The 26536-nt window shown below is 45.4% G+C and overlaps 1 protein-coding gene across 5 annotated transcripts in view; it reads left to right on the top strand.

Annotated features, from left to right (window-relative positions):
* Nucleotides 1–26536, top strand: part of LOC138503306 (ryncolin-1-like) — a 171672-nt gene that overhangs the window by 14089 nt on the left and 131047 nt on the right. For 3 of the 5 annotated variants that reach the window (XM_069622915.1, XM_069622916.1, XM_069622919.1), the window contains exons 3-5: nucleotides 3364–3417; nucleotides 16460–16516; nucleotides 23644–23777. In XM_069622915.1, the coding sequence (XP_069479016.1) occupies nucleotides 3364–3417; nucleotides 16460–16516; nucleotides 23644–23777 (245 nt within the window). The remainder of the gene's footprint in view (nucleotides 1–3363; nucleotides 3418–16459; nucleotides 16517–23643; nucleotides 23778–26536) is intronic. The other 2 variants (XM_069622918.1, XM_069622917.1) reach the window with 2 other exon arrangements.

Below are 26536 nucleotides of genomic sequence, written 5' to 3' on the forward strand. Positions count from 1 at the left end.
CTTTACTTAACCTGAACAATTAGTCTGAGAGCAAAGTTCTAGCTCAGCATTTTCAGGAGCCGGGTCCTTTCTCTAGAATATCGATTCTAACTACTTATGTATGGACCCATGCTAAAAAGCAACACGGGTAAGAAATAAGAAGACTCCAAATGAGGTTACACTCTGTAAACGAGAGAGAATATGATTAATTAAAAACCTCTAGTAAAACCATATAACACCCGAGGGAAAGGATCTGGCCAGACTGGTGGGCGGCAATGGGGGCAGAATCTTCTAGAAACTGCCTAAATTCTCTGAGACAGCTGAGCGCCTCCCCAGGGTGTCCACTACTGCTCTCCCACCCAGTCATGGCGAGCAATGGAAACAATAAAGGGATTTAGTCCCTTTCCTTTTTCCTATGGTGGCCATCTTGGTTTTGACATTTTTAATGGGAAATTGGCTGTGACCTTTCATTGCTGCTGCTAATTCCCATTTAAAAAAAAATATTACACCTCGGGACAAAGGTTTTGGGTGCTAATACTGATAAGCCATGCATTCCTGGATGAACATGGTGGATAATAGCGCTGAACACTCGCAAGGGCCTCACCTCGCCCAAGCCTACCTCACCCAGAGTGGTGGGCCATTACCAGTCCTGCCCACCCTGGAATGCAGGGCCAATGGCTATAGCAACTCACCCGTAGATGATTTACATAATCACACTAGGTAGAAGAAAGAAAACCAGTTGTACCTCTTTTACTGCCAGGACTAAGCAGCAAAGAGCTAGTCTAACAGTGCATAAAAGATTTTACCTGGGCCTCTATTGATGTGTAATTTCCACAAGTGATGTTTGATGCCACCATTAAGAGATCCACCATCTTACTTACAACACAATAAGTACAATCACGTACGACTTGCCAAGTAGGTTAAGATGCTAACTAGCGCCATCTGATGTGGGCCTTTTATTCACCCAATAATGCTCAGGGACAGCTTTCCAGTGAAAATAGCGCTTTTGTCAGGTGGTCTCCCAAAAACGACATGGATTAAACATAGGTAATTATTGCTCGACAGCAGCTATATCGTGCACTCCTCTAACACAACACCGTGTATAGCAAATGAGTCGCCATTTTGCAATGGGCACCTGAATTCTCACTGCACTAAAGTAGAACAAACGTGCATATAGAAGCTCTGTGCTGTAGGCCAAAGGGCGTGCTTGATGCACATTATCCCCCAGACCTTCATCATCTTGTTGGGTTCTCATCTGTATTTTAACCTGACAAATTATTCATCCTAACCTACAATACGCAGGAAACATACTCATTTATTTATTTATTTTAAATTTGATCCTCAATGATGTAGCCAGCAACATAATTCATCTTGAAAAAGATTGACCAGTATTTCATTGAAGACATGAGCTCCTAGGCACTAGATTCGTCTCTCTTACAGCGGCAGTGCACGAATAACATTTCTCTGGCGTTGGTCTTCGACCGCTGTTTCCAAGATCCACCATTGCGACCCAGTATCTGAGCAGTTCGATTCCAGATAAAGGTGAGCAGTGAGGCCTCTGCGCTCTTGAATCTTGTCCTCGACGTGTGTTAATCGCTCCTTATATGTTTCTCTCTGATGGCTTTGCCCACATAGAACATAAGCCCTGGACACCTGATGCAATAGACAGCCCACGTGCTCTTATATTCTCTCTATATCTGCCAAGACTTCTCTGCAGGTGGAGAGAAATCACCTTCAAGGTACATTTGAAAGCTGACCCGCCACCACATGGGTAATGGCATAAAACCGGAGATAGACCCCTCGTCAATCTTCCTCAAGTAACTTGCCCCCTCTGTTGCTGGCATAAATGCGCCAAATCAAGCTGTTGCCCTTGTTGAATGGTTGGCATGCAAAGAATGTTCGAATGAGCAAAGGTGCCCAAGTGCACCTCTTAGTAAAAACGTATATAGCTCTGAAGGGGCATCAAGACTGTGAAATGACCAATGTAAGACGCTAACAAGATGGACCAGTCCAGCACTTCACTTCTGAGCAGGGTGGTTTGCACAGAGGCAGTTGGGAAACTGGCACTGAATTGTAGGTTCCAACAGGTTTCCTCTTAGAAAATGCCCAACCAATGCAGGCGTGTATATATAGACATACACATTCTGGATGATTTCCCATTTCAAGGGACACCGTCCTTCCGGTCTCATGGTTCACTTCCTGTGGGATGGGCCGAATGCCAAGGGTCTCCTCTCATTGGCTACCACACTCTTTCTTTCAAAACAGTGTTCTTCCCAACCACTAACCACCATATACGTATGGCACTTTACTGTTCAGGTACGGGTGTGCTATGGCAAGGGATTGCATTTCTGTATCCATAGGGACACATCACAAAACAAGCGCCATATTTTCGAAAATGTCCACAACTCTCAAAGTCTTGTCCGTAATGCACAGTTAGCACGATGACTTAGTTTGTATAATTCTCCGATGAGAAATATCACATGCAGAAAGCAAGTTAGGACCAAGAGCACGCATTATAACAGGCACAGCAAGTAGGGCGAATTGCCAGGTCATTCAGTCACTAAGACATTAGCACTCCCACAAGTGAGGATTTGGGGATCGCCCCGCTCACCCAAGCACACATACTGCTGGCACGGCCTTTGCCATTTCAACAGTTGGGAAGGGTGGCAGAAAAGCACAGGCCCATCTGATTGGTGGGCAGTCTACTTGGTACTCAAGCGTGTCAAGAGGAAGGTGAGAGTAGCCACATTTTGTGAACATTGAGTGGGGAAAAGTGGGCAGAAGTGGCAGTCGACTGGGCGATGAAGCCATGCTTGTGCCATGTGGTTTGCTGGGTAAGGGCACCTTGAGATTCCTGGCACCGGGGCTAGGTGAGGATGGGGAGAGGGAATGAGAGATTGAAGAAGTCCAAGTCCATCTGCGTGATGCTACAGGATGCGGCCGCGCCTGCGCCTCACACACATTACATCTGAGCTGTAGTGTCATTTGAAATGGACCCTTAGGATTGGTCTGTGCTGATGCTCGATGTGCACCCTGTGTGGAAAGGTGCAAGGATTTAGGCCAATCCAGACAAAGTGGCAACTTCATTCCCCGGGGGCATTACCTTAGGCGGTACTGGCCCGCCGGCTCGGCGGTTATTGCCATATTATGACTCCCCATGGTGCCCATTGCTGGTGGCACTGTGAGGGGCTGCCCACAGGCCACCTCAGTTCCCTTGTTTTATAAGACGGGGTACAGTGCTTACTGCTTGGCGTATTCAGGGATGCTTCCCATTGCCAGGGCTCCATCTGAGGCCCAGAGATATATAGGCTGGGACAGTGCTTTGAAACAGAATGTACTGGTCTGGAATAACCCTGAAAAGTGCTGTGATTTCTCTCCCTGCAGGCGAGAAAGGCAGCGCCGGAATCCCCGGAAAGGCCGGCCCACGAGGAGAGAAAGGTAGGTGGTGGTCTCACCAAACACCTCAGGTGCGACGCCTATGTTAACATTGCCTTGTGGCGCATAACATCGGTTTGGGGTCAGCTGCTGAAAGACTTATCCATATCTAAAGACCTGAAACCACCATGAGACATGGGAGGAGGTGGGGCAGCAGGAAGGGGGGGGGCGGAGGGGGAGAGGCGGGTAGGGAGACGTCATGGAGCGAACCTCAGTGGAAGGTGTTCAAGAGCAGGGTCTGCTATTCAAGGGAAGTGGGGAGAGGTGGGAGATGGGGACGAGGTGCCACAAGGGTCATGGGAGAATCGGCCAAATGAATGGAGGGTTAGAGGTGATGGGGGGAAGAGTATGGGAGGGAATGTTGAGATTGTTTTTCAGTTTGTTGTTACAAATGCCATAAAGAGTGTTTTAAATTAAAAAGCATTGCCTTGAGACGTTTGTGCTGAGAGATTCAAGCTGGCCGCCCTTACTCCCAGGTTCCGCCAGTTAAAGAGCGTCCATTCAGCAGCACAGTGCATGTCAGCAATATGCAGCGAGGATGTTTTCTCAGTTCAGCAATGCTTAGGAATGGAGTCCTCTACCAGACCACCCCTCTACCAGAACAATGCCTGAGGATAGGGCGTGCTGTGAGGGATAGCTCTGCTGTCTGGGCCTCCTCTACCAGAACAATGCCTGAGGATAGGGAGTGATGTGAGGGATAGCTCTGCTGTCTGGGCCTCCTCTACCAGAACAATGCCTGAGGATAGGGCGTGCTGTGAGGGATAGCTCTGCTGTCTGGGCCTCCTCTACCAGAACAATGCCTGAGGATAGGGCGTGCTGTGAGGGATAGCTCTGCTGTCTGGGCCTCCTCTACCAGAACAATGCCTGAGGATAGGGAGTGATGTGAGGGATAGCTCTGCTGTCTGGGCCTCCTCTACCAGAACAATGCCTGAGGATAGGGCGTGCTGTGAGGGATAGCTCTGCTGTCTGGGCCTCCTCTACCAGAACAATGCCTGAGGATAGGGCGTGCTGTGAGGGATAGCTCTGCTGTCTGGGCCTCCTCTACCAGAACAATGCCTGAGGATAGGGCGTGCTGTGAGGGATAGCTCTGCTGTCTGGGCCTCCTCTACCAGAACAATGCCTGAGGATAGGGCGTGCTGTGAGGGATAGCTCTGCTGTCTGGGCCTCCTCTACCAGAACAATGCCTGAGGATAGGGCGTGCTGTGAGGGATAGCTCTGCTGTCTGGGCCTCCTCTACCAGAACAATGCCTGAGGATAGGGAGTGATGTGAGGGATAGCTCTGCTGTCTGGGCCTCCTCTACCAGAACAATGCCTGAGGATAGGGAGTGATGTGAGGGATAGCTCTGCTGTCTGGGCCTCCTCTACCAGAACAATGCCTGAGGATAGGGCGTGCTGTGAGGGATAGCTCTGCTGTCTGGGCCTCCTCTACCAGAACAATGCCTGAGGATAGGGCGTGCTGTGAGGGATAGCTCTGCTGTTTGGGCCTCCTCTACCAGAACAATGCCTGAGGATAGGGAGTGATGTGAGGGATGGCTCTGCTGTTTGGGCCTCCTCTACCAGAACTATGCCTGAGGATAGGGAGTGATGTGAGGGATGGCTCTGCTGTTTGGGCCTCCTCTACCAGAACAATGCCTGAGGATAGGGAGTGATGTGAGGGATGGCTCTGCTGTTTGGGCCTCCTCTACCAGAACAATGCCTGAGGATAGGGCGTGCTGTGAGGGATGGCTCTGCTGTTTGGGCCTCCTCTACCAGAACAATGCCTGAGGATAGGGAGTGATGTGAGGGATGGCTCTGCTGTTTGGGCCTCCTCTACCAGAACAATGCCTGAGGATAGGGCGTGCTGTGAGGGATAGCTCTGCTGTTTGGGCCTCCTCTACCAGAACAATGCCTGAGGATAGGGCGTGCTGTGAGGGATAGCTCTGCTGTTTGGGCCTCCTCTACCAGAACAATGCCTGAGGATAGGGAGTGATGTGAGGGATGGCTCTGCTGTTTGGGCCTCCTCTACCAGAACAATGCCTGAGGATAGGGCGTGCTGTGAGGGATGGCTCTGCTGTTTGGGCCTCCTCTACCAGAACAATGCCTGAGGATAGGGAGTGATGTGAGGGATGGCTCTGCTGTCTGGGCCTCCTCTACCAGAACAATGCCTGAGGATAGGGAGTGATGTGAGGGATGGCTCTGCTGTTTGGGCCTCCTCTACCAGAACAATGCCTGAGGATAGGGAGTGATGTGAGGGATGGCTCTGCTGTCTGGGCCTCCTCTACCAGAACAATGCCTGAGGATAGGGAGTGATGTGAGGGATGGCTCTGCTGTTTGGGCCTCCTCTACCAGAACAATGCCTGAGGATAGGGAGTGATGTGAGGGATGGCTCTGCTGTCTGGGCCTCCTCTACCAGAACAATGCCTGAGGATAGGGAGTGATGTGAGGGATGGCTCTGCTGTTTGGGCCTCCTCTACCAGAACAATGCCTGAGGATAGGGAGTGATGTGAGGGATGGCTCTGCTGTCTGGGCCTCCTCTACCAGATAGGCATACGCATAGAGGCCTAAACGTGTGCGACTATCTGCACTGTGTGATAGCTATAGTTCTGTCCTGGGGGAGTGGGCGTAGCCTGAGAGGTCTTGCCACTTTCTAGGACCTTAGCCTGCAAGACTCTGGGTTCTGTAGCCTACACCTTGGCTCTGTCATCTCTGATCTGCAAAACCTTTGTAATCTGAGGGTTAGCATGGCTGTCTGAGACATCAGCCTGTCAGGTCTGTGTAGCCTGGGGTGCTGGGGGAGGGCGGGGTTACATTAAGCATATTTATAAAATCAATCTCTGAAATATGGATAACCTTAAAAAAACGCTTGGAAAACGTTTTTGTGATGACTGATCTAATGCACAGTTCTAATACATAAGCATAGGACATAGTCATGTTCTGAAGGACAGCTTGGCTCAGGCCTATAAGATACATTGAGGGGCAGCTCTGCTATCGGAGACCTCAGTCCACCAAATAGGGAAATGTCTCCGGTCAGAGGACTAAGCCTGTATGATCCATAGAACTAGAAGGGAAGCTCTGTTGTTTGTCTGAGCCTGTACAACCTGTGACCATGTAGGGATAGCTTGCCTTTATCACTGTGAGCCTGTAGGGACTGTTCCGCTTAAGAAGTTACTCCTGTGGGAGGTGTCTCATGCAACCCAAGAGCTAGCTCTCCTGTTTAAGAAGGCCCAGGTGTGCTTTGCTGTGTGATAACATGCACAGCCTTGCTATCACACGCCCCAGCCTGTAATATCTGTCTAACCTGATGAATATCTCTAATGTTTGAGGCCTAAGCCTGTAACATCTCCCCAACCTGAGGAGTAACTCGGCTGAGTAAGAGATGAGCATAACTGCAAGGGTAGTGCCGCTGTGTGAATTATGAAAGATCCAAGCACGTGGGAACGTTATGCGAAAACCTTTGCATCCGATCAGGGACATCTGGTCGCCCTGGCTGTTTTACCACATTTTTGCAGCTTTCATTATGGGAGACAGGTCACCCTACCTCCCTACCCACCAACCTTTTCTGACCACCCACTATCATAAAGATCAATATTTTATGCAAATGTTATCCCACCCCGCTAAAAAACACAGTATAAAAGCCAGGAAAATTGCCGTTTCACCAAATGCGGCGAAACAGGAATGGCACAGTGGGCGGCGTCTAAGGTTTGAGGCATTAATCGCTGTTATACTTGCAGGATACCTCTGCTGTCTGAGGGCAGCGCCATTAAGGACTGTGCGAGCTGAGACATGGGTCTACTGCTTTTAAGCACGCCTCTGGAATACCTGTGTTCCCTGCAGGGTAATGCTGATGTCATCAAGCCAGAGGCTGAAATAACTGTGCACCTGGAGGATAGCTCTTCTGTCTTGAGGTCGGTTGTGTTTACATACAAAATACAGTACAGATTTAAATTGTGAGACCTGGGCCCGGAGTATGTGTGTTGACTTCTTCAATGGCCACGCCCTCTAAAGAATCCGTCAGTAATGTATTTTCGGCCTGAGGGAAACCCCTGCCCTCCAATGCATCCCACTCACAGCCACCGCTGTGTTCTGAGCATAGGTTGCTTCAAAGACTGATTTTGTGGCTGTGCCATTGTAACTTTTATTGACCAACCAGGCAGCAACATGTGTCTGGGTGGTGCTGTCGTTCAGAGGAAAAATCCCTCCCTATTTGGAACTGGACTGTCCTTATGGGCAGGTCCATAATGAAATGTGTATTCATATTTCTCCTCTGGGAAGGGTACAGTGAGCTAAAATGTGGTTGTAGACCCTCCTGAGTAAGACAGCTTGACCTTCGTGGGTGATCAAGTTATGTGTGAACTGCAGTCGGTCCTTTTGTGCGGCTGAGAACTGCCTAACATGCTACTGGTGGAGTGGCCTTGTCGCACCACTCTGATATGCAAATTAACATTTCTCCTCTCAGAAAGGTAGAGTGTGCGAAAACTTGTTTAGACCCTCCTGAAGGGGACTCATCCCATAGAATGTGGTATATTCCTGTGTTTGTTCTCAGTAGAGGGTTTCTCACAATTTGGACAACTTGTTTAGACCATCCTGAAGGGGACTCATCCCATAGAATGTGGTATATTCCTGTGTTTGTTCTCAGTAGAGGGTTTCTCGCAATTTGGACAACTTGGTTAGACCCTCCTGACGGGGACTCATCCCATAGAATGTGGTATATTCCTGTGTTTGTTCTCAGTAGAGAGTTTCTCACAATTTGGAAAACTTGCTTAGACCCTCCTGAAGGGGACTTATCCCATAGAATGTGGTATATTCCTGTGTTTGTTCTCAGTAGAGGGTTTCTCACAATTTGGACAACTTGTTTAGACCCTCCTGAAGGGGACTCATCCCATAGAATGCGGTATATTCCTGTGTTTGTTCTCAGTAGAGGGTTTCTCACAATTTGGACAACTTGGTTAGACCCTCCTGAAGGGGACTCATCCCATAGAATGTGGTATATTCCTGTGTTTGTTCTCAGTAGAGGGTTTCTCACAATTTGGACAACTTGGTTAGACTCTCCTGAAGGGGACTCATCCCATAGAATGTGGTATATTCCTGTGTTTGTTCTCAGTAGAGAGTGTCTCACAATTTGGAAAACTTGCTTAGACCCTTCTGAAGGGGACTCATCCCATAGAATGTGGTATATTCCTGTGTTTGTTCTCCTGAAGGGGACTCATCCCACAGAATGTGGTATATTCCTGTGTTTGTTCTCAGTAGAGGGTTTCTCACAATTTTGACAACTTGTTTAGACCCTCCTGAAGGGGACTCATCCCATAGAATATGGTATATTCCTGTGTTTGTTCTCAGTAGAGGGTTTCTCACAATTTGGACATATTTGGAATGCTTAGGGTTTCATTTTTCAATTAGAAGGGTGATCCAGGTGTGGCCCCCTTGCTCTCTGCCTAAATAGATGAAGCTTCAACACATATATAAATATATATAGAACATAACATAACACACTGAGGGTGCGCGACAAAGCAGACACGTGTGTCTAGGGTTGCTGTTGATGCCATTTTCCAGAATTGCCTGGAATTTCAGTGCAGTCTGTCCTTGTGGGCAGGACCACACTGAGGTGCAAACTGATTTTTCTCCTCTGCGAAAGGCACAGTGAGCTAAAATGTGGTTGGGGGCAGACCTGAGTGGAGCCATCCCAGAAAACAGGGCTTTGGGTTGTGTCGGTTCTCAATAGAGGGAGCTCCAACAGTTTGGGCATCATTGGCAGTCTTGGCAGTATACTGCAGATTCCTAGATTACTCGGGTAATGCAGGCAATGCTTCAGATAAGCCTTTCCAGAAGCCTTTGAATTCTGATAAGAACTACTGAACATGGCGCTTCAAAGACATCCAGAGACTTCAGTCATTGTAAAATACCACTTCTAACTGTTGCACGTGTCTTCTTTCAGTGGCTGATACCAATTTTTAGATTTGGCTTCTGGGTGACGCATTACCCGCATGTTTCCAAGACTAATGTCATAGGAAGTGTAAAGGCTGCGCGATGCACTGGACAATGAACCAGCTATTGGTTTGGCACATATGGCTGTGTATTAGCACCACCTTGCAGCCAATACATTGCTGCAGTAAGGGGAAATAAAGGAAAGTTCTGAGAATCAATATGTTTTAATAGCGTGGCATTTGGCAATGCTATCGGCCTGCATTAGCTGTATCTCAGATTATAATTGAATGTCCACGCACTCATCGTTCTTTTACTAGTTCTTCAACAGAGTTCTTATCATCCAGTATAGTCCTTCTTCTTCTTCCTTTGCCTTGGTCATAATCCTTCTGCTTTGCCATAATCCTTAGTTATGATGGTCCTCTGCATTTTTCATCCTCTTCTTTCTTCACCATAGACATCTGCACTAGTCCTACTTTATCATCATAATCCTTTATCATAGCCCTTGGTCATAATCCTTCTCCTTTGTCATAGTCCTTCATCTTAATTCTTCTCCTTCGTCATAGTCGTTCAGTCATAGTCCTTCTCTTTTGTCATAGTCCTTAATAAAAGCCCATCTTCATAGTTCTTCTCCTACATCACAGTCCTTCATCATAGTCCATTTACATCATAATAGTTCTTCTAATTTGGCATAGTCATTCTCCTTTGTCCTGGTCCTTCTCCTTCATCATGGTCCTTTTACTTTGTCTTAGTTTTTCTCCGTGTTATAATCCTTAGTCATTGCCCTTCTCCTTAATCACAGCTCTTCATCCAAGCCCATCTTTGTCATAGTCCTTCTTCTTAGACCTTCATCATAGTCCTTCATCATCATAGCCCTTCTCCTTTCACATAGTCCTTCGTCATAGTCCTGCTACTTCACCGTTGTCCTTCTTCCTAGTCCTTCATCACAGACATTTTGCTTTTACAAAGTTCATTATAGTCCTTCATTATAGTCCTTCTTCTTTGTCATAGTCCTTCACCAGAATTCTTTTCCTTAATCATAGTCCTTCATCCTACTCTTTCTCTTTTTTCATAATCCTTTACCATAGCCATTTACTATAGTTCTTCATCATAGTCCTACTCCTATATCATAGTGCTTCATCCCAATCGTAATCCTTCATCATTGTCCTCCTCTTTCACCACAATACTTAACTCTAGTCCTTGATCATAGTACTTTTTTCTAGTTCTTCTTCTTCATTAAAGTTGTTCACCCCACTCATTGTCCTGTTGAGGGACAGATGAATATGTCATCCATAACGAATGCCCCTCCCCCAGGCCAATACCACCCAGGTGAGAAATGTTATTCACCGAGGCAACAATACTGCCCATATCCCAGGCAGGTGCAACAAATGATGAGCATGATGTGAGCTAAAGATGGTGAGAAGGACTAGGCAGACGATAGAACCATACACACGCATCGAATAGACATGAAGCAAATATGCACTCACCATGAAGAAGGAACACTCGGTCAAATATGCATTTATACACGAAGAGTATCAATAGCATCCACCTAGCTAGACATGAAGAATTCTAACTTAAGCAATGCATAAGCTGAATGCAACATGAACAACATATGTATATAGCTCACTAACATAGAAACGCGACAGTCTGAGCAAGCATCTTTTCCGAAATGGAAGCAGCAACATGTATTGAAGTAAAGGAGAGTCCTCAAGGCTTCATTAAAACCCAAAATGCTGAATTCACCAAAATACAGATCCGTGCATGGCACAGACAGTAGCGATGCAACGCGCAAGCCAAGATTACCGAGAAATTAAGGAGGTTCTGGATGGCTCTGAGAGACCACAAGATAATAATTCCTAAGGCATGAGCCATATTTTTCTAACATTGAGAGAATAACCCATTTTTTAAGGCCAGGAGCAGGATAATTATAAGCTAAAACCTTCATAGGGAACGGACCAAACAAGTCTATAGTGGTGAAGAAAGTAGTAACAGTTTCACTTATATTATCTAAATCCTCAATAAATGGAGCATGGTCCCAACACATGTGACCCAACTTGAAGAACAACATCCATTCATTAGCCCCAGACACAGATAGAGCACCTGCCTTACTCCTAATGCATATTCCCAGACGAAGGGCGCCAGGCAAGGCCAACTTCCGAGGAATCACCCTGGCTCATGGCCTAGGAATAAGGGATAGTATCTTTTTTATATTGAAAGGAAAGCAGTCCGCGGACCTCTCGCCCCCTACTCCCATTTTGGCTCATGTGTTGATGACCTGTCAGTTGCTCAAGGCTGGTCAGTAACATGCCAACCAATGAAAGCCCTCAGTGCTAGGCCGCCGGGTACATGTTGCATTAACCAATCATATATTTTACAGATGCCATGTATTTACCATTATCAATTTAGAGGTGGTCCCAGTTGGAGCCATCAGATATGTCATAGCCAATTGGAAGCATAACCCATATATAATATATATATGTTTTCAAGTCCCTCAATAAATCCCTATGCCCCGTAGGTTTTTGTAACCAAGATTGAAGTATGACATCAGTGATGATGAAATCTTGCCTTAGAATCTGTTGCTCTGTATGAGAGCCTTTGAGAGTCGCAAGATTCAATGCTTGTATTCTGTCCAAACTTTATGGTGGATTGTCAATAGAACGGGTGTTGCCTTTCACTTTGAATATTTCCATTATTGATTGCCGGATTTCCCAGCCTCTCATTTCTACTTCAACTGGAGTTTTCCAGATCATTTTAACCATCCTTCACCATAATCCTTCATCATGGCCCAGCAACTTTATCATAGTCCTGTGTCAAAGATCTTCTCATTGTCCTGGTCCTCCTCCTTCATCACAGTCCTTCGTCGTAGTCCTTCTCCATCATCACCCTTTCACCATAGCCTTTCTCATAATCATTTGCCCCTGTCATAGTCCTTTGTGTAGTCAGTCATTTTCATTTGTCCTTGTCCTCCTGCTTCATCATAGTAATTTTCCATTATCATCTGTTTCATCATAGTCCTTCTCTGTCATCAGAACCATTTTCTCTAGTCATTTTCCTTCATTTTAGGACCTTATGCATAGTCTTGTAGACTTTGAGCATTTTCCCAGACTTTTGAACTGGTCCTTTCGTACAGTAACTCTTCTTCATCATAGTTCTTTGCCCAAATCCTTCTACTTTATCATACAACTTCATCAAAGTCCTTCTCCATGATCATATCCCTTATTCATTATAGTTCTTTGTCCTAGTTTTTCTCTTCCGATACAGTGCTTCATCAAATTCCTTTTCCTTTGTCTTAGTCCTCCCCTTTATTATTGTCACAGTCCTTTTCTTTTGTCATAGTCCATCATCATAGTCCTTTGGCATAGCCTTTCACCTTTATCACAGTCCATCCTAGTCCTCCTCACCAGTTTTTCATCCTATTCTTTGATGACAGTACTTCTGAGTCATCATTGTCCTTCCTCAGAGTCCTTCTTCATCATAGCCTTTCATTCCAGCCCTTATTCATTATAGTCCTATGTCATGGTTCATCATCCCAGTTCTCCATCAAAATCCTAACCCCTAGCACTTTTTCAGCATAGTCTTTAGTCCTAGTTCCTCCCCTTCTTCATAGTCCTTCATCATAATACTTCTCCCTCATCATATTTCTTCATCATGGTGCTTCATTATTGTCCTTGTCCTTTGCAATAATCCTTCATCATAGCTTTCATCATAGTCCCTCTCCTTTTATTTGGCCCTCATCCTTGATCATAGTTATTTTCCTTCATGATGTTCCTTCTCCATTGATGTTCACCCCAGCCCTTCTCCTTCCTCACAGTCCAGAATCGTAGTCCTTCACCTGAATAATTGTCTTCATCACATTCCTTCATCAAAGTCCTTCCCCTTTGACATAGTTCTTCTACTTCATCCTAATGCTTCAACCTAGAATTCAAGGTAAACTGGGTATGTACTCCACTAAGCATCTCCCTCCCAATTATGAAACAATTTGTTAATTCTAATCAGTCTTAAAACTGTATTATTTCTAATTTGAAGGTACAGGCTAGAATTGGTCCAATGAAGTGACACTAACTCGATGTCGCTACACATACAAAATGACAGGACACTGGACCACTTGTGCCACACCTTATTCATACAACATTAGTGGGCTAGATAATTATTTCACAGAAGCTGACAAATTCAGTTGTTTGTGCATATGTTCTTTTACTTGTTTGCCAACAAGTGTTTCGACCTTCTCAAAAAGGTGCTCACCAAGGCTACAGTGCCAACAAATAGATCCATGTTTTAACAAAACATTTTAAAAAAAATATAAAACATGACAAAATATATGTTCACATATCCATCGTGTTTGATCATAATTTGTATTATATTACAAGACCATTATAAAATGATAAAATATCACAGAAAAACTGCACAGCATAATTCCATAATCAAATAAAATTAACAACAAATAATAAAACATACAGACCAAATGCCAGACCATAAATGGGTTGAGGTGAGAGGAAAAAGAAAAATATATACACGGAATAATTACTACTAAAATAATATAACTGTTGCCAGGTTATTCAGCACCTTGTGCTTAGTGCTCGACCTTGTTATGTTTTGTGTATTAATACATGCCATTACCACTACACACATGTTGCCATCACCAAACCAACCAAAGCGTGTGTATTAACAACTATACCTGGATAGATGCCCTGGTGTACCAAGGTTAGTTATTCATTGCACCAGTCAAACCCCACCACAAAGCTCTAATATATAGGCTACTAAAATAAAACCAAAGTGTGTCATAATTACCAGGTTTCCTTGATTCTGAATGTAAATCTTTTCCTCACTCAATTGGTTCATTGTGTGTCCACCTGAAAGCTTGATTCATAAGTCCATTCCGAGAGGGTTATCGCCCTGCACAATTATATGAATATGAACTGAGGATAGACCTATTCTAAAGCATCATCACACTCTTCAGTTCAGCTCTTATGATGGACCCTTTTATTACCTTAATGGAACAGCCAATGGTAAATTCTACTCTTGAATGTCAATTCATACTCCTTCTGTTGCTCAAAGTCATATGGGATCAATCCCACTCCAAATTCTCCTAAAGGGTCAAAAAAACTAACAAATACTTACAACAACACACGTTTAGCCAAACCATGGCGCAACCCTTCACCAAAAAGTCACCCCTGTGTTGGTGAGGACACTCTTTACCTGATTTTCGCACGTGAATAGTGCTAAGATTTAGTCTGCTTTCAATAGCGCTTCACTCAAAAGGTGCTTGACAAATATCTAAAAAGGACACAGCACCAACATCTTAAGAATTCCATAACATCATCCAAACCAATCTCTGAATCTATCTTCTAACATCAAAACAATCCAGGTTTCCTTAATCAATCCTTAACCTGACTACTTACTTCAGTATATAAATCCCAGTCCAAATGGGCCTTTTTTCGTGGCGATCTGTGTTTCAAAAAGAACCGCCATCTAGTTTTCGTTACTTTATATATGCTGTGATGTCTATGACGTCAGACGCATTGGTGTTCCCATTACAATTGTGCCCAAAGCATAATGCTCAGTCTTTTTTGCAGAGCTTTAACACAACCGCCTCTGCCTGTTCTTTCTCATCATGCAGTGGGAAGTACTGCCACACCCAGGAATGGCCCAGGATAAAATGTGTTGGGTGCAGGGCTTTTTTGCTTGCTCCCTCCTCTAACCTGCCCCCCCCCACACACACACAGGACAGGGGCCACCAGTGTCAGCTCCATCAGCCTCCTCATCACCCCCCTTTCTCTGGCTGCCACACTTTCTCCACCTCCTAGTCTTCCTCTTGCTCCTCATTTGCTTCCCTCTGAACTGCATCTGGCTCCTTTTCCACCACCTCCTGTAGCACCTGCTGCCCACATCGCCCTCTTCATTTGCTTCCTGCTGCCAGTGCTTCATTTGTGGGGGTGTTTGCCAGGGCGCAGCCCTTATTGCACTTCTTTTTGAGCCCAAAAAAGAACAAAGAAATGCATTTGATGCATATTTGTTTGATGCTAAATAATTTGATGGAAATGCATTCGATGTAAAACATTCTTGGTGGGTGCTGTTCAGGCTCTCCTGCCCTCTGCCTCTTTGTATCAGCCCTATTGCTCCCTCCTGAAGCCAAGCACAACTCAAGGAGAACCAGGACATGATCAGGCCATTTCCTCAGCCCTCCAAATCTCCCCAGGGAATTGGGGGCTCTGATTGGCCAGCCGAAACCCTTAGGGACATTCTGGCACTCTAATTGTCCCACTGATGCATGTCTCGCATGTCTAATTTCTAACGAGCTTTAGGAGGGATTTTGGGCTGTCAGTGGGCCCACCATGGCTTTACAGGCATGACGTATATTAAGGCTGATATTCAGCTCGTCCCGCGAGATCGGTTTGGCGGGGTTCACTGACGCTTACATTTTAGCACCACTTTGTACCACAATCAGTCACTTACAAAGATGACGGGGACGCTCCACTGTTTTGCTCTCATAATTGTAAAAATGGAAATGTGGGGGATTCTGAAAGGATTCTCCCCTGAATATTGGATGTTTGCATCCACAGCCCACGCAATTTAAAACACGGAAGGATTCCGACTTCCCCCAATAAAAGTGAATGATCCATGGAGCCGTGGAATGTCATTATTGTTATGCCGGAATATAAAAATCATGTGTGGAAATCTAAACCTTTGCACTTTTTTATTTGCTGCCTCATTTTCATTGATTTGTACGGGGCACCGAGGGGAATTACTGCTTCAGCTCCGCCATACAAACCCAAATAACTTACTGCCATCATCTGATTTTCATGCTGGAGGTAATTCGTTGGATTCCTCTGGAATCTGCCTGCTTTTTGCACCTGCTTAATGCAGGCGGATTCCTGTAAATGCTGGCTGCAATTCCGCCTGTTTTTACCTCCTCCTTTTGCACTTCTTAATGCAAATTAAAAACATTACACAGAGGGGACCTTTTGAACTTACTGCAACAGGCCCCCCTCTGTGAAATTGACGAGGTCTTAGAAAATAACCTCTATGGCATTGCATGACTTTCTCTTCCAAAACCTTCTGTCAGTGAAGTTCTGGTATCAAGGGGCAACAACCCCGATCACAGGCCGAGTTCTCTCTAATTCTAGTATTTTCTCTCCCTTCCCCCAAGGTGACCCATGCAGATCAGACACAGCACTGAACTGTGGGCAAGATAGCGGAACATCAAGTAAGTCTGTTAGCTCGATGCTTGCACTTTTCCAGCGCAGTAATACCCTGAGGTTTCCGCAAGGAGGGTGAACGGTAAGGAGGTGACCTGTTGGCTGGATCAGGTGACCGGGCTTTAGCAGTCATCCGGGTAAAGACTGTAAATAAAGTAAAAGAGGGTTCAGGGAGAGTTCAACGCTTTCCCTGCTGGAATCCCAAATCTGATCCGAGCAGCTACTGTTAGGTTACTTTGCAATGATTGGGTACTTGGCAAAAAAATCGGAACCTCCAGCTGTAATCCGTGATTTGTAACGCCTATTGTGCGCCTAACGATGCCCGAGGGCAGTTGTGCGCAATGCAAATGCAAATAAATAAATAAATTGTGGAAATCCTAATGTGCAGGATATCAGCAAACTACTGCTGTTATCAATGGGAGGGTAGTATGGGGGAAGGTGGAACAACACGCCAATGCCCACCCTTACACTTTCAGGGGCAGCTATTCCAAGGCCTCTAAATTGAAGCATACTAGAGGAAACCGCGCTGGGGTCCCCAGTACATCAGTGTAGGAATGAGTGTGGACTCGACAGTAGAGATGGCCCCAATGCCCTGAGTATCAGTGTTTATGGTACGGAGTTGGCCCAGCAGAGGCGGTGGCTCAAGGGCTGCTAACAAGCAGAATTACCTAAAGGAGGCGACACAGAAAATAAGACTGTCCCAGGGGCCGGGCGGAAAACCCAGGGGCAACACACTCGCTTTGGAAGCAAGACAACGTGGAGCAACACAGGTTTGATCCACGGCTCCACGCTTAGAAACAGCTGGGTATTAAGCGCGTTATAAATGCCCAATTACAAATTACAGGATCCTTAACTGGCTGTTTTGAGAAGGGACTCTAGTGTGCAGACGTTGCGGTACGAGTCAGTGGTATTGAACAAAAAACCTTTTTATTATTTTTCGATTTAAAAAGAGATACATTTGGGAAGACTGCTCTGAGACCGCTCAGAGTCGTCTTTCTAAATCGATCTGTCACGCTCCTGTCTCACACGATTGCACGCAGGGGCTGGCAGGCAAGGCCAGGTGAAGGAAGTCATGGGAGTGAGAGGTAAGTGTTCTTTTTGGTGTGTATGTGTGCAAGTGTGTGTTTGTGAGTGTATGTGTGTGAGTGCCTCTCTGTGTGGGAGAGGAGGGAAATGTTTGTGGTGGGAATGGGAGGAGGGCAGAGGAGAGGAGAGGACAAATGTCAGTGAGTTTGTGTGTCAGTTTAAATCATGGGCGTAATTTTAGGGGGGCACAGGGGTGTTTGTCCCCCCCCCCAACTTTCATGGCGCACCATCTTGTCACCATTCATTTGGCTGGGGCACCTTTTCTTCAGATGCCATGTCCCCCTCAACATTTTCAGCAAAGTTACTCCACTGGTTTGAATGGTGGGGAAGTGATGGGGAATGTGTTGGGCGGGGAAGGGAGGCGGCAGGGAGATAAATGGGGGTGCTGGGGTGAAAATCCCAGATTTCTACAAAATCCTGGCAGTGGGGGAGAGGGTGGGGCACTATTGCCTTCCCAGGGTTTGGGAGAGTTGATTGATTGATAGTTTATTTATATAGCGCCTTTACACAATGGGCCTCATTACGACTTTGGAGGTAGCCATGGCGCTATTGGCGCCATGGCTGCCTCCAAAATCAGGTCCGGGTTCCCTGAATGGGGAATTTCCGAGTTCGGAGGGCCCGGTAATTCCTCCTTCAGGGAACCCGGGCCCAGACCTTCCCCATTCCCATTTGAGCCCCCATAGGGCTCAATGGGAATGGATGCGGGAGCTAATAGCGGGCCGATTACGACCGGCCCGTTGTTAGCTCCCTGCTCCCTGGTCCCCTCGCGGGACCCGCTCTGGACGTCTGGTAAAACCAGACGTCCAGAGCGGGTCCCGCGAGGGTACCTCGTAATTGTGCATAGTGGGTTTAACGGCGTCAGCACCATTAGCGGCGCCGTTAAACCCATTCCGCACATCTTGTAATTAGGCCCAATGTGTTTCAAAGAGCTTCAAGGCAAGGGAGGGAGCAAGGGAAAAATACAATGACATTCTTACAAGGTCTTGAGACATTAAGAATGTGAAATTACTATCGTACTAGGCCTGGCGACATTTCAGATAGTGCAAGAGCTATGACAAAGATATGGAGGAGAGGGGTGGGGCCGAGGGGGATAGGAGATGAGACAGACAAGCAACTATCGTACTTGGTCTGATGACATTTCTGGTAGAGCCGGAGAGTTGACAAGAGATGAGGGGCAGGGGGGATGTGGGAGGAGAAGAGGAACAAAACAAGCAACTATTGTACTAGGCGTGACAACATTTCAGGCAGTGCTGAAGGGGGAGGAAACAAACAAGGAGGGAGGGGGAAAACAAACAAGCTACTATCGTACTATGTCAGATGACATTTCGGATAGAGTAAGTGCAAAGAATATAGAAAGTGCAAAGGGCCGAGGGGAAAGATGAGAAGAGGAAGAGAGGACTGAGAAACGGTGAGTGTGGTAAAAGAGAGAGGAGAGGCAAGCAGGAGGGGGGCGCATGCAAACAGGCAAAAAGACATCACAAGCAAAAGCAGGCTGGGGTGCTAGCGCTAACGGTACAACAAGTTTGCATGAAAAACACAACCAAACCTGAAACAAGCTAAATGCATGAAAACACTGCCAAGAGTTAAACAAGCTAAATTCATAAATGCATTAAAACACAGCCAAATTTGAATAGCAACCAGATTCAGAAGGTGACAGTGGGTGCAAACACACAGTGCAATCAGAAGTGCAAACATGGGGGACAGCAGAAAAGGCAACAGAGTCAAAGGAGGGTAGCAGCGTGTCCAGAAGAGGGAATATACCCATGGTTGAGGAGGTGTGTAATGGTCCAGATTTCTTAGTGAAGTGAGGTAGCATCATCATGGTAGTTCGAGTGCAGGGTGACAAGTAAATACCTCAGGAAGCGTTCTGGTAGCGGACAGGGAGCAGACAGGGGCCTTCATTTTGGGCCTTGTTTCAATGGGCCGGCTCCCTCCTCTCCGGTTGCAATGATTGGCTTAACAGGCCCTGAACAACCAGTGGGAATGGAGAGCAGGCCAGGCCAGGCAAAAACAGTCAGATGTAAAAACAGGCGGCCATGATGGAAGGCACAAACAATGGGCAAAAGGCTGCAGGAATACTGGCAAAGGTTTTAAAAATCACCAGAAAGGACAAGCACTGTCCTAAAGAGGAATCCTCGCCGGGGGCGTTTAAATGTTGATAATTTTAAAAGCAATTTCGTTTTCATTTTCTTTTTTTTTCATTTTCACCTAAAAAGTTAACGCCTCAACATGTGCTCACAGAGAAGCAACCAGGCATACCCCAGTAGAATGAATAAGCTGCACAAGCAAAGGGCAAGCAGCAGGAGATCCTCTGCGTCATCGTCGCAGGTCCGCAATTTTGAAGAAGGAACGTTGAACCCACAACACCCGCCCCCCACCCCATGGGACAATTTCGCAATGTTGGGGCCCACATAAAATCAGCCAAAAAAAATCAGTCTTTTTGTGTTTGGCCTTCAAAATGCAGAAATGTCATATGGAATGACATAAGACCAGTAGAGAATGCTCGGGTTGCTAGTAGTAAGGGTTTAGCAGGGTAAAGAGGTTGGGACTATCAGAGGAGCAGCCCCCCAGCATTACTACGATCCCCAGGAACCTGACTACTAAACTGTTACATTATCGAGTTGGTTTCGAAGCGGATCCATATCCAGAACCTCTTGGAGTCAAAACTGACTCCGGCAGAGGGTAACCCCGGCTACCCAAAGCCTATGGGGAATTGGAGAGTCTCCTGAGCAGAAGAGGTGACACCATCATAATGCTTAGTGCCCAGAGTTTAGAATAGAGCAGAGATGGCCTAGGTGTCCACTTTTAGGATACACAGTTTTGGATTAGCAGAGAAGAGTGCTCCTGAATCCTTAATGCTGAGGAGTAGGTGTAAGGAGCTGGTGAAGCAGAGACTCCATCAGGGCCCTGATTAATCTTTCACCTCAAATGCAAGGCCTTAGTGACTGCAAGGAAAGGCAAATCCTATCCTTAGAACTCACGCTGTAGGAAAGAGAATATTACAGTTGCAAAAGCTGTGTCACCCTGTTAGGAGTTTTGGACTCTCTTGGTTTGTCAAAACTCTTCAGATCTGTCTACTGGACTTGTTTGTGATAGCTCTGTTCACACAACTCCCTTGTTGTGGTCCTTTACATATGTCCACCATATTTGGTGATTGTGCTGTATGGATATATTCGCCTTGTTGTGGTGTTTGGCTTCGGTAGATATAGCCCCAATATCAGACTGCCATAGTTCTGCAGATCTGTCTTTTAGAACTATTCGCACTGTCATACTTTTGGGTTTCCATTGCCCTGTACATCTGTTCAAGCAATTTGGGTTGTCACAGACTTGCCGGTCTGATCACATTTTTGGGTTGTCACAGTCTTGCTGGTCTGATCACATTGTTGGGTTGTCACAGTCCTGCTGGTCTGATCACATTGTTGGCGTGTTACAGTCTTGTCGGTCTGATCACATTATTGGGTTGTGGCAGTGCTGCAGATAAATGCTAACCACATAACCCTGTGTTGGCACAACCAGGAGTTTGTTTGATGAGGTTGGATTTTACAGTACATCTGCCGATGATATAACACTGTTGTTGGACCATTGCACTTTATTTTGTTGTTCATGGTGAGTCTTTCTAAGTACTCTTCATGATGGATTGTAAAGATTGCTAGCATGGCCTATGCCAATACTGTCCTTATTATATGGGTGTGCTGACATCACCTTTGAAGGCATTGGGCCTCATTATAAGGCTGGAGGTAGCCTTGCCAATAAAACCGGCAAGGCTACCTCCAAACCAGCATGAAACTCTGACACCCACGAATGGGCAATTACCGGGGTATTCCGGCCCCGCCAGACCCGGTAATCTCCCTTTTGCGGGTGCCGGTACCGGTATATCCCCATTCCCATTTGAGCCCCAAAAGGCTCAATGTGAATGGGGATGCCTTTAGCACCAGCACCATTCATAACGGTGCCGGTGCTACAGGCTTGCTGTGCTCGCGGTGCCTTTCATTCCACCAGGGCAGACCTGGCGGAATGAAAGACACCTGCGGCACAACTCAGCGTTTGCCGGTCCGGACACAATGGTACCGGTAAGCTTACTGGTACCGTTGTATCCAGACCGGCAACCTTGTAATGAGGCCCATTGTGAGCAACCCCTAATGTTTAGTTTGAAAAGTAACTATCTTGGTTGGACCTTTCTGGAGCTGGCCAACCCTTAATGCAGACCGCGAGTGTCCATTTATTACGAGAGCCACTCTTCGTTTAAGGATATAATTCAAGAGCCTCTGACCATCTCAGCTGTTGAGAGGATCCTTATACACTTAGAAGAATGTTTTGGACCCTATACTGGGCTACTGCTGATGGTTTCGCATGGTACCCTAAATGTATGCTTTACAGTGTTATAGTCACCCTTGAAGCCCTGCATACCTCTGCATGAAGCTCATCGATTTTCTGTACCCCTGTGTGCCCTCTGAAGGTGTTTATCCTTGTGAATGTAGGTCCCTGACTAACTATATCCCTACTATGTTAATTTGTGAAGTATGTTATAACTCTGTATGTAGTTCATTGTGACCCTCTACACTCATGCTTGTATATCTTTTCAGTCCTGACTAGATATGTATGTACATCCTTGAAGATATGCAGCAGTTCCATCGACTGCAACTCCTACTTCGACGCTTCTATGCTCCTATATCGACTTTTTTCGTGCATGTGTGTGTGTGTGTGTGTGTGTGTGTGTGTGTAAAGAAAAGAAAAGAAACGTGAAAAGTCAACATAGAAGAGTCGAAGTAAATGACCACAAAGTAAGCGTTGCCGATGGAAACACATAGATCGCTCTTTGAGCATATGCATCCTCATGTATGTATGTAGGGTTCTTGTAAGCACTAAATACAACTCTAAGGATATTTAGAGTGTGTCAATGGGGAAAGAATGAAGATAGCGGGGGTAACTCCCGAAAAGATGTGCATAGCTCCTTGAAGACTTCTATCCTTCTGTATTTATCACTTTCAAGGACTTTATCCCTATGTCCATAGCTTCTTCAGGGGCTGAATAACTATGTATTTAACGCTTTGAAGGTGTCCTATGTCATACGCTCTTGTAGAGCAAGGCATATGCAATAACTAGGTCCTCTTGGCGCTACGTGTTTAGGTGGTACTTTGAGAATTCTATTACTATGCACAGTGCAGCTTCTAGATCACAGGTCTACAACCGTTGGCTCTTCAGATGTTTTGGACTACCCGCCAGCATAGTCAACATAGAGAAGTCATCAGAGTTGTAGTGCAAAACATTGGGGGAACCACGGGTTGCCTGTCCTAGATGCTCTATATTTCTGTGTATCTAGCACTTTGAATGTCTCTTTTCCTGTGTTAAAAGTTATTTTAATGCTTAATCCACCTGGATGTAGTTCCACAATATCCTTCATCTGGGTCTCAGTGCGCTCAAATAACAGAAGACATTATTACCCCACAGAGTGGCACTCATTTTATCGACCTCGGAACGTTGAGTTGACCCTGCCGGGATTCGAACCTGCCACAGCAGGCTGCACACAGACATCAGGGGCGAGCACTTAGCTCGCTGTGCTATCTGACCGGCTATATATCCGTTTGAAGGCATACATTCCTGTGTATGCAACATTTTCAAGACCTCTAACCCTCTGTGTGTAACTCAGTGACAGCATGCATCCCTTTGCATGTAGGTAGTTTAAGTCATGAGTCGCTACTAGGCTGTCCTTTTGAAGGCCTGCATCCATTTGTATGTAGCTCTTTGAAGGCCTATAGCCCTGCCTTCCTGTGTATACAGAACTCTGAAAACATGTTTCCTTATACAAGCAGCAGCTCCTTGAAGGGTGTATACCTGTATATTCATCGCTTTCAAGGCCCCTATCCCTGCGTTTGTAGTTACTTGAAGCATATAGCATCGCTTGAAGTCCTGCATCTTTTCTCATACTCCCAGGTAGAGGGGCGTCTTCTAGTGTTAAGGGAGCAGGGTCCCATCGCTGAACCACATATAGGGATTGTGTCATTGTGCTGAGATTAACCTCTTTGCATTTCTTTTTTGTGCTCTTGGGCAGTGACCAGGCCAGCAAGCTGCAAGGAGCTGCTATCCAACGGGCAGACCCTCAGTGGGTGGTATACAGTATACCCAGCAGTTGGGCAAGCAGTGGCTGTCTTCTGCGACATGGAGACTGATGGAGGTGGCTGGCTGGTGAGTGAGATGGGAGAGGGGCTCGAATGAAGCCAGCACATTATCGCTGATACGGTCAAGGACCAATGCATGCAGTAGGGCAATGGAGGCATAATGCCGCGCTCCATGACAAACTCTCACCCAGCCATTTGAGCCATACACATACATCCACCACCGAACCCACGACTTCCTCCATCAGCATGCCAACCACCACAACCATACAAAAGGCACATACAGTTAAAGAGCATACATTAATCAATAATGCTGTTTTCCCAGGGCCATTACCAGATGAGTCAGAGTGATGCAGGGGCCTTTAACAGGCAGGGGCATTACTGCCAATCACTGCATGACATTCAGAGTTCACAAATTTTGTTAAATGCATGTAAACCAATGCATATTAGATGTTTGCAATGGTGTGCATGCATCGCAAACTATTTTGTAAAACTTTGGTTTACATGTTGGTTTACAAATGCGCAAACCATGTGGTTCTGTAAGTCCATTTTCGTCTTCAGGTTCCAGAATTTGGTAAACATTAGGTTTACCTGGTTTACAAACAGGAGAACCTTGCAAACTTAACGTACACTCATCAACATATTGTCTATCACCAGCTATACATTACGTTTGCAAATGGCTTACAACACTGTTGTAAACATTTGTAAATCTTGCTTTTATGGTTTACAAAACCATACGAAACCCTAAAGCCTCAGGTTTATCATGGTGTACAAATATGCAAAACATAGTAAATGTAAAGTTTGGTAATGTTTTACATCCTTGGAAACACTTTGCACACAGAATGTGCGCTATGCAACATGTTGTGTAACCACCAAATAAACACAAGGTTTGCAAATGATTTGCTACATTGCTGTAAACTGTTGTAAATCTATGGTTTTGCAATGCTTCACACTTTCTGCAAAATGTGTAAACCATTGTTTTCATGCATTGTTAGAACTTTGTACGCAATGAGGGCAGAATGTTCTGCTGAAAACAAATAAGGAAATAAAGGAGAAGCATTGGCGCAGTGTGGGAGAGATCCTTTTTGTCAAACTGTCCTTTTTTGTCCCCAAGCACTTATTCTGCACACATAGCATTTTTTTAATTGTTTTTTAATTGATTTTATTTCAAACCTCACACAAAGTTTAAAAGTGAACAAAAAACATACACTAAATACATCTTATATGTTCCATCACGTTTAAAGAAGATATCAACTAAATCTAAGATGAACTAGGACAGAATGTACACAGTAATTAACAGAATTCAACACAAATTTGCAAAATACAAAATAGCTGCCAACCTAATGTCACTTGAAATTCTTCAAATTCATTATTAAGACTAAGGGCCTCATTACAAGCATGGTGGTCCGGGAATTACAGTACCAGTAAGCATGCCGGTACCGTAGTTCCCAGACCGCCATACTACGTGCTCTGTTCGTGGGTGCCATTTCACCCACCAGGTTTTTCCTGGCGGGTGTAACGGCACCCGTGAGCCGAGCACGTCAGATGCACCGGCACAACTCTGTATGTGCCGGTGCATCCAACCTCCTCATCCCCATTCAGCCCTATGGGTTGATTCCGGCACCCGCAAATGGGCGATTACCGGGTCCGCCAAGCTCGGCATGACCTGGTTCTTGCCCATTCGCGGGTGCCAGAAAAAATGCAACTCCGGCAGCAGCCGTGCCCTTAATAAGGGCACGGCTACTGCCGGAGTTGTAATGATGCCCTAAGTATTTAAATTCCTGTATTTTAACCGGTTAGTAATGTACCATAATTAAGGCTTCCGGTTTTATGGTATTTATTTTTCTGCCATTTCTGTCTGTATCTATCCATATTTATTTTTCGGGCTTTTTTTCTGTATTTATCCACATTTATTTTTTGTCATACAAAAATATTATTTTCAACCAGTATTTTTCTGCATTTTAATTAAAAAATGCATTTATTAAAACACATGCAGCCATATAGGAAAGAAATGCTAGCTCAATTTTTTCCATAACAACAACCGTTTGATCCTGTGAATGCTGCTGTCTTAATGCATATGTTGTCAGCAATTTGAAGAACTTTAATGCTATTTTTATACAGCTTTTACACTCTGCATGCTGCCAATCTGCAATGCGATTGCCCTGCAATGTATGAGTGGCATCATAGAGAACTAGACAGAAAGACTGTTTTTCCACTTTTATAAATAAATACAGGCAGAAAGCAGATTGATTTCCGTCTGTATTTATGTATAAAAATCAGAAAAAATGGGAAACTGGAAGCCTTAATTATAACTGCATATTCAGCAGAATAAAATCATTTTAAAAAACCTAATCAAGGCCAGTAACCGGGAAGCGTAACGACTGTGCATGATGGAAGTCCATAAACGTTCTCCCACATCACTAAAAGGGGTATTAATTAATTTATAGAAGTAGTGTACTCTGAACTTGTGCAACCATCGGAAAAGAAATGACTAGATGTTTGAGTGTTTTGACATTAGCATTCAGACATAACCTACAACCTTTTTCATCAGCTCTGAAGCCCATTCGTGGGTCGATACAATCCAATGTGGTTAGCAAATTCAACTTGAATCGTATGTATATGTTTCTGGATTCCCTAAACGGGACGAGCTTCAAGTTACATGGTACGTGATCACGCCTGTGGAAAGTAGCATTTCTTATTTGTTCAATAGTTAACTTCTAGTACAACTTTTTCTACATCCACAAGGGATTGTTTAGAAGTTCATCAGCATCAGAGCCAATTTCCCTGAAGAAATAAAGTTGAGATAAAGCGAAGGTCTCCACAGAAGGC

Source organism: Ambystoma mexicanum, chromosome 11 (genome assembly GCF_040938575.1).
Source record: "Ambystoma mexicanum isolate Mex_15411 chromosome 11, UKY_AmexF1_1, whole genome shotgun sequence".
NCBI classification, from domain to species: Eukaryota; Metazoa; Chordata; class Amphibia; order Caudata; family Ambystomatidae; genus Ambystoma; species Ambystoma mexicanum.